The sequence below is a fragment of the Hyla sarda genome, chromosome 3 (genome assembly GCF_029499605.1).
Source record: "Hyla sarda isolate aHylSar1 chromosome 3, aHylSar1.hap1, whole genome shotgun sequence".
Classification (NCBI taxonomy): domain Eukaryota; kingdom Metazoa; phylum Chordata; class Amphibia; order Anura; family Hylidae; genus Hyla; species Hyla sarda.
The window spans coordinates 246,153,288-246,166,371 of NC_079191.1; the positions used below are offsets into that span (position 1 = coordinate 246,153,288).

Genomic DNA, 13,084 nt, shown 5'->3' on the forward strand with positions numbered 1-13,084 from the left:
CGTCGATCGGACACCGAGGAGGCAGGTAAGGGCTCTCCCGGTGTCCGGTCAGCTGTTCGGGACGCCGCGATTTCACCGGGTCACTTTCAGTTTCACTTTAGAAGCGGCGGTCAGCTTTGACCGCCGCTTCTAAAGGGTTAATACCGCACATTGCCGCGATCGGCGATGTGTGGTATTAGCCGCGGGACCGACGAGATATGCGCCGGGACCGACGAGTAATGATGCAGGATCGCTGCGCGATCCCGCTTCATATCGCGGGAGCCGGCGCAGGACGTAAATATACGTCCTGCGTCGTTAAGGGGTTAACACATGCTTAGTCATGGTTAAAGGGGTACTCCCGTGGAAAACTTTTTTTTTTTTTTTTAATCAACTGGTGCCAGAAAGTTAAACAGATTTGTAAATTACTTCTATTAAAATGTTTTAATCCTTCCAGTACATATTAGCTGCTGAATACTACAGAGGAAATGGTTTTCTTTTTGGAACACAGAACTATCTGCTGACATCATGACCACCATATTTCACATATTATGGACTTGGGGGTTTATGTATGCCAGGTCATACTAATGTACACAATAGCACGCACACACTATTATTAGGGGTCTATGGTCACTAATTAAGGCACCACGGTTTGAGTTTGGATGATATATTTTTTTCTGGACGGTATCACTATTATATTAATTATTGTTTTTGAAGGGTTATGGATGTTAATAGATATGGAGGCTATGGCAGATTATGATATTATATATCAATATTATATGGGGATGGTATTAATTGGGTATTAATTATTGCCAGTATTTTGACACTTATTAAATAGATGTAGTGGTTTGGAATCCCTAATGTGATTTCATCGGATTCCTCAATATGTGATGGGATCGTTGGTAGTCATGTAATACGTATTGGGGTTACATATATTGTTTTTTTAACATCTACTATGGGTTAAGTTTGATTGGTCACTTAATGAGTTTATTTACCTTCTACATCATTACAGTTGTCATTGATTTACAATTTTTAGGATCTACTAGATATTTATTGTTATATTTATTTGTACATCTAATTTTTTGATTCTTTGATTTTATGATCATGGTGTTATTAGGTTTTGGTTGTGTATATTTTTTAGTTGGTATAGATGGGGTAATGTGCATGTGTGTATAAGAATTTGCACATATGCACACATATATGGTGTTAGTTATATATATATTTATAATCATTAGTGGAAATATTTATATTTGGTATTTATTAGATTTTTTGTGTAATAGGTATGGGGTATTTCATTAATTATTATCCATTATTTGTTATTTATAATTTATCTATATGAGAAATATATACTACCAACTTAAATACATGGGATTCGTATTATAAAATATAATTTTATTGTATTTTTTGTATCATATAATAACTGTTATATTATGTTTCTTGTCTTCCACTTGTTCATATATATTTTTTATAAGTCTGTGTTATTTGTAATTGTTATTATGAGATTATCCATTCTAATGATACTTTAGCAAGTGATAAGGCGACATCTACTGGCCATCCGGTGAACAACTTAGATATATGTTCTATGTTTAACAAGATTATATGCACACGGGATTCATCTGTGTGCTGACGCTTACCCTCCTGGTGCGCACGCGACGATACTCCGGGCGGAAGTTGCAATCCCTAAATGCCTCATATGGGCGGAAGCTGTAATGTTTACATGATGACGGATGCCCAATGGCGCCGCAGGATCGCGATTCCGGTTCCGGTGATCGGCTCGTGCGCCGATAGGTGGAGGGATATATAAATAGCAAGCTTTGGTGAGCACACATTACCTCCTGACGAAGTGGGGAAAGCCACAAAACAACATTTGTTGAGGTTGCACGGGGTCCCCTGATGGTCACTGGAAGTATGCCCCTCACAGGTAATGTACTGATTTGATGTATTATTTTGATCTTATAGGGTCTATGGTTGACATTACCTTACAGTGTTGTATGGAGGAGGTATCTTTGTTATTTGGCATACTCCACTATAGTATTACACAAATTTGGCATTTTTTTTTACGTATATTAACATTATATTTTTATAGTTCGGACATTTACACAGGCTACGATACCACATGTTTATTTTTGTTTACATTTTTTTTTTTTAAATGGGAAAAGGGGGATGATTCAAACTTTTATTAGGGAAGGGGTTAAAGGGGTATTCCAGGATTTTATTTTTTTGACTATGCTACAGGGGCTGTAAAGTTAGTGCAGTTCATAATATAGTGTCTGTACCTGTGTTTTATGGTTTTCTCACCATTCTTATGTGATTTTCACAGCATACAAAATGACTTGTCTCAGATTTTTCCCAGCTTGCAATTTGGCCGAGACCTGACTCACTAGTCAGCTGATGACAGGGAGCCTGTTTGCTTCAATGGGTGGAGGGATCGCTTGGTGGGAGAGAGATCAATCTGCAACAGCTGTAGGCATCCTGATTGAAAACCACACTGATTTGAATGGATTCAGCTCATTTATGTTTCAATGGGTGGGGTGGCTGATGTGTGGGAGGGAGGAAGATGGCATTGTGGGATTTGTAGTCAAAGAAAGAAAAGTCAAACAGGAAATACAAGTTCACAAAAATCTAGCCACAGTATTATGGTAATCTCACAACATAGCCATTTAGCCCCAAGTCAAGCGCAGATCCTTCCTAAGCATGTCCATTACTGTCTGCTAGGTACGTACTAAAATCACCTTATGGTGGATAACCCCTTTAAATCACATTTCTTAACCCATAGGGGACTATAACATGCAATACCTTGATTGCAGACACTGATCAATGCTATGCCATATCATTGCATTGATCAGTGCTATCAGCACTCAACTGCTACTCCCTGGATCTCAGGCATGGAGCAATAGAGCGAAGGTAAGAGACCTTCCCCAGTCCTCTCAGCTGATTGGGATGCCGCGGTTTCACAGCGGCTTTCCCGATCAGACAACTGAGCTAACCAGCAAGGGAATTAACCGCTTTTAGACGCCACAATCAATTTGATTGTGGCATCTAAAGGGTTAATGCCGGACATCAGCCCGATCGGCGATGTCCAGCATTAGCCGTGTGTCCCGGTTGCTGATAGCCACCGGGTATGATGCGCGGTCACCTGCTGAGCGTGCATCATACCTCGGGAGCCTGCAGTGGACGTACATTCACGTCCATTTGTGGCAAGGGGTTAACAAGATGCTGACGTATACATGCTTTAGAAGTCACAATTGGGTCAACCAACCCTAACAAAATCACAATGTTTTTAATACTAACAAGCAAGAAAGAAATTTTTGGAAGACAGGAGGATTAAAGATAAATGGTCTGGGTTACTGACATGTCTGTTTTTATAGATACTTGCATTAGCAATGCTAGATCACCTTTTGTGTTTTGCGTCATACTTCCATTATAGGAAAGAAGTGAATAAATTAGCTGAGTGTTTCTTTTCCCCTAGTAAAAAGAGTGGCACCCTATACAATCTGACACTGTTCAGTCAATGCTGGCACACACTACTGATCAGAGGAATGATAACATATTATTGTCTGTTTAGTCATAAATTCCAAGTATGTATGACTTATATGCCAAATTCTTCAGAAAAGACGCTTCAGAACTGTTTTAAAGATACATTTTTGTATTAAATGGATGACAAGAGAACTTGTAATACTTACTGCTTTTTCCTCTGGGGAGAGAATGCCCTCTACTGCTACAATCTGGTACTGTTTATGTTTTAGACCACCTATATACTTGCGAAAGTGTTTCAGATCAGCTGCATCAACATTTTGTCTGGTTATCCTTCGCATAGTTTCTGATGGACATCCAGGGTCGAACAGTAAAAGACAGTAGGACTTATTTTTTCTTTCTTCAATTCCTACAATAGTACGACTGTGACCTGCAACAAACCCACAAAAATATTATTCTAATATTTTCTATATACACTTATCACATTCATGAAAAGGTCAAACTATGACCATCAGAAAACGTAAAGGGCAGCTATCACAAACAAACAAACAAAAAAAAAAAATGGATTCATAAATTATTAGAATTATTAGTAGTTTTATTTTTCACATATAGCTAAGAGGTATGTCTTTTATGTGTTCTATTTAAATCTGCTTAGTGGTATCCTCTCATTTCTATAATTAAAGGGGTATTCCGGCCACACATCTTATCCCCAATCCCCCTGGGACCCCCCACGATCTTCCTGCAGCACCCGCATGTCTGAGGCCCCCCTTTAAGGCCTGGTAGATCAAAAATGCATTAGAGGGGGGGAAAAGTTCCCATATCAGTTACCTGTTTACACTGCACTCTCTCTGTATGTGCTTTTTAATAAATAAAATGAAAGTTTTACTGCCAGTGCTGGGATGTTCTACTTAGGATATTCTAGTATACAGCAGAAAACTGGTCAAACATGTTACATCACATACACAGAATCTAATTAGAGCCCCCCCCTGCGGCTCCAGCACTGCAGACTCATTTTAACTAACCAACTCTTTAGGCTGCTTTCACACTATAAAAATGCACCCGTTATGAACGCCCGTTATAAAAAGAGGGGAAATCGGCAGTTATACGGCCGGTACAAAATCATTAACAGCTATTAGAAAATCCCATTATAGTCTATGGGATTTTTCTAATAGCCGTTTTAACCCGTTATTAATAACGGCCGTTATTTTGTGACGGGTGATAGTAACGGGAGAATTAGTGCATGCACTATTTCTCCTGTTCATTCGCCCGTCACAAAATAGCGGCCGTTATTAATATCGGGCGATAACGGGTTAAAACAGCTATTAGAAAAATCCCATAGACTATAATGGGATTTTCTAATAGCCGTTAGTAATTTTATACCGGCATTCATAACGGGTGCATTTTTGCTTCCCAAATTTCCACAGGAATATAAAAAAACATAATAAACATATGTGGCATCGCCGCGTGCGTAAATGTCCGAACTATAAAAATATAAGGTTAATTAAACCGCACAGTCAAAGGCATACGCGCAAAAAAATTCCAAAGTCCATAATTGCATATTTTTGTATACCCTAAAAAAAAATGTATAAAAAGTGATCAAAAAGTCAGATCAAAACAATCATGGTACTGATTAAAACTTTAGATCACAGCGCAAAAAAATTAGCCCTCATACTACCCAGTATACAGAAAAATAAAAAACACCTACTAATTTTGGTGCATGTAGTTATAATTTTTTAAAGTAGTAAAATAAAGAAAACCTATATAAATGGGTATCATTGTAACCGTATGGACCTACAGAATAAATATATGGTGTCATTTTTACCAAAAAGTGCACTGCATAGAATCGGAAGCCCCCAAAAGTTACCAAATGGAATTTTTCCCCCCAATTTTTCCCCAAAAATATTTTTTTTCTAGGTTCCCCATGAATTTTATGGTGGCGCAAAAAATAAGCCCTCATATGAGTCTGTAGGTGAAAAATTGAAAGTGTTATGCTTTTTAGATGGTGATGATGAAAAAATGTAAGTGCAAAAACGGAAAAACACGTTGTCCTTAAAGGGGTACTCCGCCCCTAGACATCTTATCCCCTATCCAAAGGATAGGGGATAAGATGTCAGATCGCCACGGTACCGCTGCTGGAGACCCCGGGGATCGCCGCTGCAGCACCCCGCTATCATTACTGCACAGAGCGAGTTCGCTCTGTGCGTAATGACGGGCGATACAGGGGCTGAAGCAGCGTGACGTCATGGCTCCGCCCCTCATGACATCACGGCCCGTCCCCTTAATGCAAGTCTATGGCAGGGGGCGTGACGACCGCCACGCCCCCTCCCGTAGACTTGTATTGACGGGGCGGGCCGTGACGTCACGAGGGGCGGAGCCGTGACGTAACGATGCTCCGGCCCCTGTATTTCCCGTCATTACGTGCAGTGATCTCGCTCTGCGCAGTAATGATAGCGGGGTCCCGCAGCAGCGATCCCCGGGGTCCCCTGCAGCGGGACCCCAGCGATCTGACATCCCCTATCCTTTGGATAGGGGATAAGATGTCTAGGGGCGGAGTACCCCTTTAAGGGGTTAACCTTTTTTTTTTTTTTACACACTTCCATAGAACTACATTGATCTATGTGCTCTGCATTCGATTGATAAAGCGACGATCTAAAGGGTTAATAGCCGTCCGGGGCGCTCGCACCATGTCGGCTATTAATGGCAGTCCCCAGTTACAGGAATCAGCTAGGGGCTGGTCGGTATGGCGCGGGCTCGAGTTGGGAGCCCACACCATACACAGTTAACGGCACAAGGACGTGTATACAAGTCCTTGGTCACTAACCAGTTAAAACATATAAACATAACATCATATACTCCATGATTTAATAAATAGATCTATTGAACTAAATGAGATGAGAAGCATTACCCTGGTGCTGAAGGTAAATAGCTGGCTTGGAGCAGCACACTACATTGCCTTCAGTTCCTCTAGTATCAGAAGCAAAATAGTTCAGAACCCATTCAAACAAGAGCGGATGTGTTCCTGATGGACCACTAGGTGTGTGAAAGTCAAGAAGTCGACACCTGTCAAAGATATTAGAACAAATATTTTAAAACAAAAAACTGCAGAGCAATAATATCAAGTATAATGTACATTCTAAAAATTTGGCACTTAAGCTTGGTTCACTTAAAAATGTTCTATAAAACATAGGAGCAGGAACCATGGTTGCTTATTTTCTCTCTTTTCCTGGTACCCTTAGGAAGCAGCGGAGTCCCATTGAAATTCTGTTCACATAGCAAAATTTCAGCACGGGAAACATCTGGTGCGGAAATTCTAATTCCCGTGTCTACAGAAAGAATATACATGTCTATTCTTTCAGTGGACTCCGTATAAAAATGCATTGCGGTCTATGTGAGGATGCATTTCTGAGCAGTCCTAGAGCCAGCATGTTCTGCCGCCGCTCCGCTGTCAGGAGAATTTCCACAGGGAAATTTTTGTGTTAATATTGCCCGTTTGCACAGAACGTTAGGCTGGGTTTCCACTTGGCACTGGATTACTGCCACACTCAGCATTGTTCGTTCAGCGCTAGGCCCTGCTCATAAATATAAATGTTAACTCCCCGCTCTGTGTCATTGCCTATTATGCATGTGCTGCTTCCTGGGTACACCCGGAAGGGGCCACAGCATTGCTTTACCCCTATGGCCATCTTGGTGTACCCAGGAAATGACACATGGACAATGGGCACTGACACAGAACGGGGAGGCGGAGGGATGAAATTATATTTATGAGCCGGCCCGAGCGGTGAACGAACAGCGCAAACAGCGAGCCCGAGGAAGAGATCGTAACCCCTGCTTGTACTCAGCAACACATCGACAGTTCCGGTCGAGGCAGGCATCATTCTTTTTAAAACACACACAGAATACTGGATACCTTTCAAAACAAAATAAACAAACCTGTAGAATTTGGTAGACGTTTGGGATGTGCCCTATATTTTATAATATCACATTTGCACACTGATCTACTACAGTGGTCCCTCAAGACAATGGTTGCAGGTTACAATATTTTCAACATACAATTAATTGTCTTTTCTGGACCATTATAACTTGAAACCACATTCAACATACAATGTCCAGATCTGCGGAGTGTGTCAATGGCTGGAAGATCTGACCAATTAAAGTGGGCATTTCACAGGTTAAACACCTGTATTACTGAAGTGCATGCACTGATTGGCTGTCTAGTTGCACTAGGCTGATTTTCTCCTTTCTACACCAGTTGAGGGCGGCTCCATTTTACTTTTTGGGATACTGTGTGTACTATACAGGACCTTACATAGACAGTGATTACAGCTTCCAGCAGCACTTTTTGACTTTAAATAATAAGGACTTTCTTTATCTGTATTAGATATCTGCTTTTTTTTCCCCTTTAATCTGTAACTTTTAATATTTTGGTGGCTTCATAATCAATTACCAGGTTTCCATAGAGTTATGGTTCCAAGAAACAATGGTTTCAACATACAATGGTCATCCTAGAACCAAATAATATTCTTACTTGAGGGATCACTGTATTTTTACTTTATTTTTGTGTAAAGCTCTGCCTCTATATATACTTTTTCGGAGCAAATGTAAAATTTAAAAAGAAAAAACTCATCACCTTTATGCTGCACGAAACCCAAATCAATTGGGCGGTCGCTGTTAGCTTCTGCCAGCCTTAATTGAGAAATATTTTCCTATATCCAAACAGGGAGAAATCTATATATCAAGAACCTGATGGGGACCATCCCAATGACTCTTTGTTTGGACTGCATCAATGCGATGACCGGTTCCTTTAACAACCTATGATGTGTATACACGTCACGAGTCTATTAAGTACATACTTACCGGGTCCTGACTTTTCTTTATTTTGGTCTCTTCAGTTTTGGTGAATTAATGAAGACATGTGACATATGTAGACACATGCCATAGGGGTTATTGCATTATACATGTCAAAAAGGGAAACTGCCTTGTTTTACCAGAGGTACAAAATGACCAGCTACCCCTACCAGAAAAAGGGCTAAGGGGTTACATTTTTTACAAATTAAATAAAATTTCCCAAATGCAAAGATAAAAATGCATTTCACTTACTTTAACCTCAAAGTTGTTAGAAGGCAATATATTTCACATGCGCCAATCCAAGCTCTGGTACCTCGCAATTTACCATTGAAGTGAGAGGCACCTTGAGGATCAAAACCTTCCTTCCAAGCATCTTCAATCAAAGCTTGAATTTTAGGGATACAAGGGATGGATCTATAATCTAGAATGATAAAAATATCAAAATGGAGAATTTCTTTATAAACCATTGTCCATTCTGCTTGTGCTCTGTGTACATTTGGCTACAAAAGTAGGCTTTACATTTTGCAATCAAAATAAGCAACAAAAAAAACTTAAAGGCGTTATCCAATAAGAACCCCTGTTCTCAGGTTGTGTGCGGTATTGCAGCTCAGTTCCATTGATGTGAATGAAGCCAAGTTGTAATACTGCACACAACCTGAGGACAGGTGTGGTGCTGTTAAGGAAGAAATTAGCTGTTTTTCCCTTTTCGGCTAGGTTTACATGGCAGAATTTCTGCTATTCTGCTCAGAAAAGCAGACTTTTGCAGAATTTGAGTAGAATTCGAGCAGAACTTCTGTGATTTAAAAACATAGATTCCCGAGTCCCATTAACTTCAGTTGGACTCTGAATGGAATTCTGCAAAATGTTAAGACATGTCTTATAATTTTGCAGAATCCAGAATATTGTTGTGCAGACATTCCGCTGTGTGAACATTGCTTAAATAGGAACCTGTTATTAGTTTAATGCTGCCCAAACGACAGTATGAAACAGCTACAGATATCCGTATTACAACCATCTATATTTTGTTGGAAAATGTCTGATAATAGGGCTTCGATTCACTGCCCTGCTTGATGCATACCGGGGCAGAACCACAGGATCTACTTACTCAGCTGGAAATGAAAATACATGAATTAGCAATAACACTAAATAAGTGAAATGACAAAAGGAACTTGAATTCATGAGCAAACCCTTTTTTAAGTATCTGCCGCCAATTTCTTGGTGCCAGATACCAAAGGAAACAAGGGTTCTATACAATATTAGGTATATAGTTGTACTTTTATGGCTAATCGGTGTAGGTTTACAGAATTAAGATCTATTGCATCTTCTCAAACAACCAAAATGTAGAAACAGTACAGTTCAAATCCACACTCCAGGTCCATGCACCGTGCAGCAGGGTACGTTCACACTACGGAAGTTCAAGTAGGAAATTCCGTGTAGATTCCGCAAGCAGCAGCCTTTCATTGCTTATAATAGGAGGCAGCTGCTGAGTTCACACTTCAGAATTTTCTGTTTACGGAATTTCCACCATGGACCCAATTCAGTTTAAAGAACATGTTTATTCTTTTAGTGGAATTTGCATGCAAAGTCCCTTTGTTTAAAGTCAAAGTGACGCCACCTTTGCCCATATACTACTGTCACTGATAAAAATAGAACAATACATTTATAGTGTAAACGCACCCACTATAGAAACCCATGGTTTTATTCTGTATGCTAATTTAGTTCCTTGGTGCACTTTTAGGTGGTCACCCTCACCCATCCTGTCTCCTCCTGTAGCACCGTCTAACAACCAAGCTCGAGCTGCCCCTCAGCAGCGACGTAAAACCATGCAACAGTCTCACCGAGAAACCGCATGTGTGCAAGATCTTGCGCCTGCCATGGCTACATGTCACTGCTGAGGGATTGGTGGTCAGGCAGGGCCACAGGAGGAGATGGAGATGATTGCCCACAATGCACCAAGGTACTTAATAAGCATACAGAATATAAGATGGGTTACTATGCCACAGCACATTTACATTACAAAAGGTGTTGATCTATTATTAGCAGTGGCAATAGTATATGGGCAAAAGGTGGTGTTACTTTTCCTTTAAACAGCGCTTATTTCTGCTCAAATTGCTGTGGAAATAAGCTCTGCATAATTTATGCCCCATTTACCATAAAGTAGAAAGGTGCAGGTCCCAAGAGAAATGAAGTAAGGAAATTTTCCGTAGTGTCAACATACCCTTACACCTAAATTCAGCAAGAGTCCCTGGGCATCCATCCCATTTAAAAACACATGAGACATAAAAGAAAAATCCACTCAGCTCACTCACCACATAGGCCCAGTTAAGTTCGTATTGGGAGATGCCTGGTTTCAGAAGCGCTGGAGCTCGGAGAAGTGGGCCGCCGGCACGTGTAGTGTACTAAGCAAACAATAGGGGGTATCCAGCTTCACAAACAACTGTTAAAATGTTCAAGCTTTAATGTAATCCATTAAAAAACATGGTGATACACGGTTATTTTTACCATGTATCGCCATGTTTTTTAATGGATTACATTAAAGCTTGAAAATTTTAACAGTTTGCTGTGGAGCTGAATACCATAATTGTTTCCATAGTACATTTAAAAACACATTCATGTTCTACACCAATGTGATTTTACTGCACTCAATATGATAAATACACTACATTATATTTGAATAATAAAATACCTTGTAACAAGTCTTTGTATGTGTCGTCCAACAAAGCAGAAGAAAGTAGCATTTGAAAATTTCTGAAGCCACAGCCCCAGCCTTTGTCTCCAGCAGAATTGCTGAAGTGGTCAAGTGGAGAGCAAAGCCAGACACGACGGACTTCTGAGCCAGCATTGTTATAATACTGACGTAAAGCTCCCAGAACTCCTTGTGATACAAGATCAGAAACAAACCATCAGACTGTACATAACATATAGTTTACAAAAAGCATTGCATTATGGATAAATGACAGAATGTACTTTTTGAAGTTAGGATCTTCACATGTTCATAAATCATACTTAACTAGGCTGAACAGAAAAATTATTTTGCATCAGACTGATAAAGTCTTATCTGAAATTACTGTGTTTACCCCGTCCTCTGTTGTAGCACCTGTGTCGCTGGTCTCTGTGGATTGTAGCTGTGCTATTGTATAAGACAGCATTGCTCCAGTATAGTATTGTTTGTATTATTGTTGTGATATAGGACTATATTATTATCATAGGAGTGCTTGCTCTGTCTATGTATGCACCTGCACCTTTATAGCCACATGGAGTCGACACTGATTGTCATTTGATTACCAGTAGGACGGGGTCATTTACTCAGAGCAGGAGGTCATGGCCCTGCTCTGAGGCTGTGTTGTGGCTCTTCAGAGAGCCTTTTTAATGGTTTTAACTGTAACTGTTTTGTAATTTGTAATAAAGCTATTGCATTAGATATTATGGTGTGCATTCTATTTTCAGTGTGAGCTTTTTTTTTCTTTTGGAGACTAAAATAACCTATACTTCAATGGCTGAAAACTATATATTTTTTTCTCTATAACTGCATGCCAATATTTTTACGACACACTAAGGATAGGAAGCATTGCATGTTGGGGTCGGGCTTTGGTAGAAATCACATATTATGTATGTATAGTAATGATTCCAAATTGCAGTCCATATTATAGTCTAAAGCCGAGCAGGAACTATAACCACTTTTAGTTTTAGAGTATGTTCACACATGGATTGGCCATGGTTTTGTGGATTAGCTGCGGATTTGTTGAGGATTTTGACTTCCCATTTAAAGTCAAAAGCTGCAGCTAATCTGCAACAAATGCACAGCAAATCTGCACATGTGAACAAACCCTTACCTCACCTGCATTAATACCTACTGACTACTAGCTGGGCTGTTCTCCTGGCCATGAGGGTGCATCCACATCACGATTTTGCTGTACGGTTGCCATATACATTTTCTATTCAAAAAGCGTATGCAACCATATAGAAAACCGTATTCATTGGCCTACTATACAAAAACTTATAACTAGATAGATCCAGTTGTGTATGTTTTTGTTTGTAGTCAACAATGGTTTTTTGCACAGTTCTGTACTATTTTTTTACGTTTACTCTGCAGCTGCTGGGACTCCACAGCCTGGGAACCTAGCACAATGCTGCCCGCTTCCCCGGCAGGAGCCATCCCTCCAACTACTTCCATCATGGAACAAACACTGAAGCAGACGGAATTGTGCTATGTTCCCCAGCCAGCCAGCTCTCTGTAAAAACACTGAATGTCACTGTATAATTTCAAATACCCAGCCAAGGTCTGTCAATGACCAGTCTGAGCTGCCCCTTTGCATTTGGAAAGTTTTTACTTTTTTCACTGCTTTGTATATTAGCACATAATGCACAGATCGTCTGCAGTCTTAGTGCAGGGAAATGAAAATGAGTACATAGATAAATACATACATACCATATTTATCGGGGTATACCATGCACTAGCCTATAACACACACCCTCATTTTTCCAAGTAAATTTGAGTAAAAAATATTTTTTACCCAACTATCCTTGTTAAAACGAGGGTACGTGTGTGGGTGTATATCTCGATAAACTGTTTCTGGCCCCGCAGAAGCCGCTGCAGTTCAATTATTTAAAGCGGGCGCTTTAAATCATTGTACTGCAGCGGCTTCTGCGGGGCCAAAGACCCTGCCACCGCTGCCTGATTCCTTTCCCATCCCCGGTTTTATAGTTACATGTCCTGGGGGGGCGTGCTCCTTCAGGCTCCTGAGCTGTCACTGTGCGCCGCGCACTGACGAGTGATGTCGCGTTGAGG

The 13,084-nt window shown here is 40.4% G+C and overlaps 1 protein-coding gene across 6 annotated transcripts in view; it reads right to left on the reverse strand.

Moving 5' to 3' along the window:
• Window positions 1-13,084, reverse strand: part of ZUP1 (zinc finger containing ubiquitin peptidase 1) — a 32,583-nt gene that overhangs the window by 2,026 nt on the left and 17,473 nt on the right. For all 6 annotated transcript variants that reach the window (XM_056566392.1, XM_056566395.1, XM_056566391.1 and 3 more), the window contains 4 exons: window positions 10,982-11,170; window positions 8,548-8,716; window positions 6,356-6,510; window positions 3,660-3,880 (listed from right to left, as the gene is read on the reverse strand). In XM_056566392.1, coding sequence (XP_056422367.1) covers window positions 3,660-3,880; window positions 6,356-6,510; window positions 8,548-8,716; window positions 10,982-11,170 — 734 coding nt within the window. The remainder of the gene's footprint in view (window positions 1-3,659; window positions 3,881-6,355; window positions 6,511-8,547; window positions 8,717-10,981; window positions 11,171-13,084) is intronic.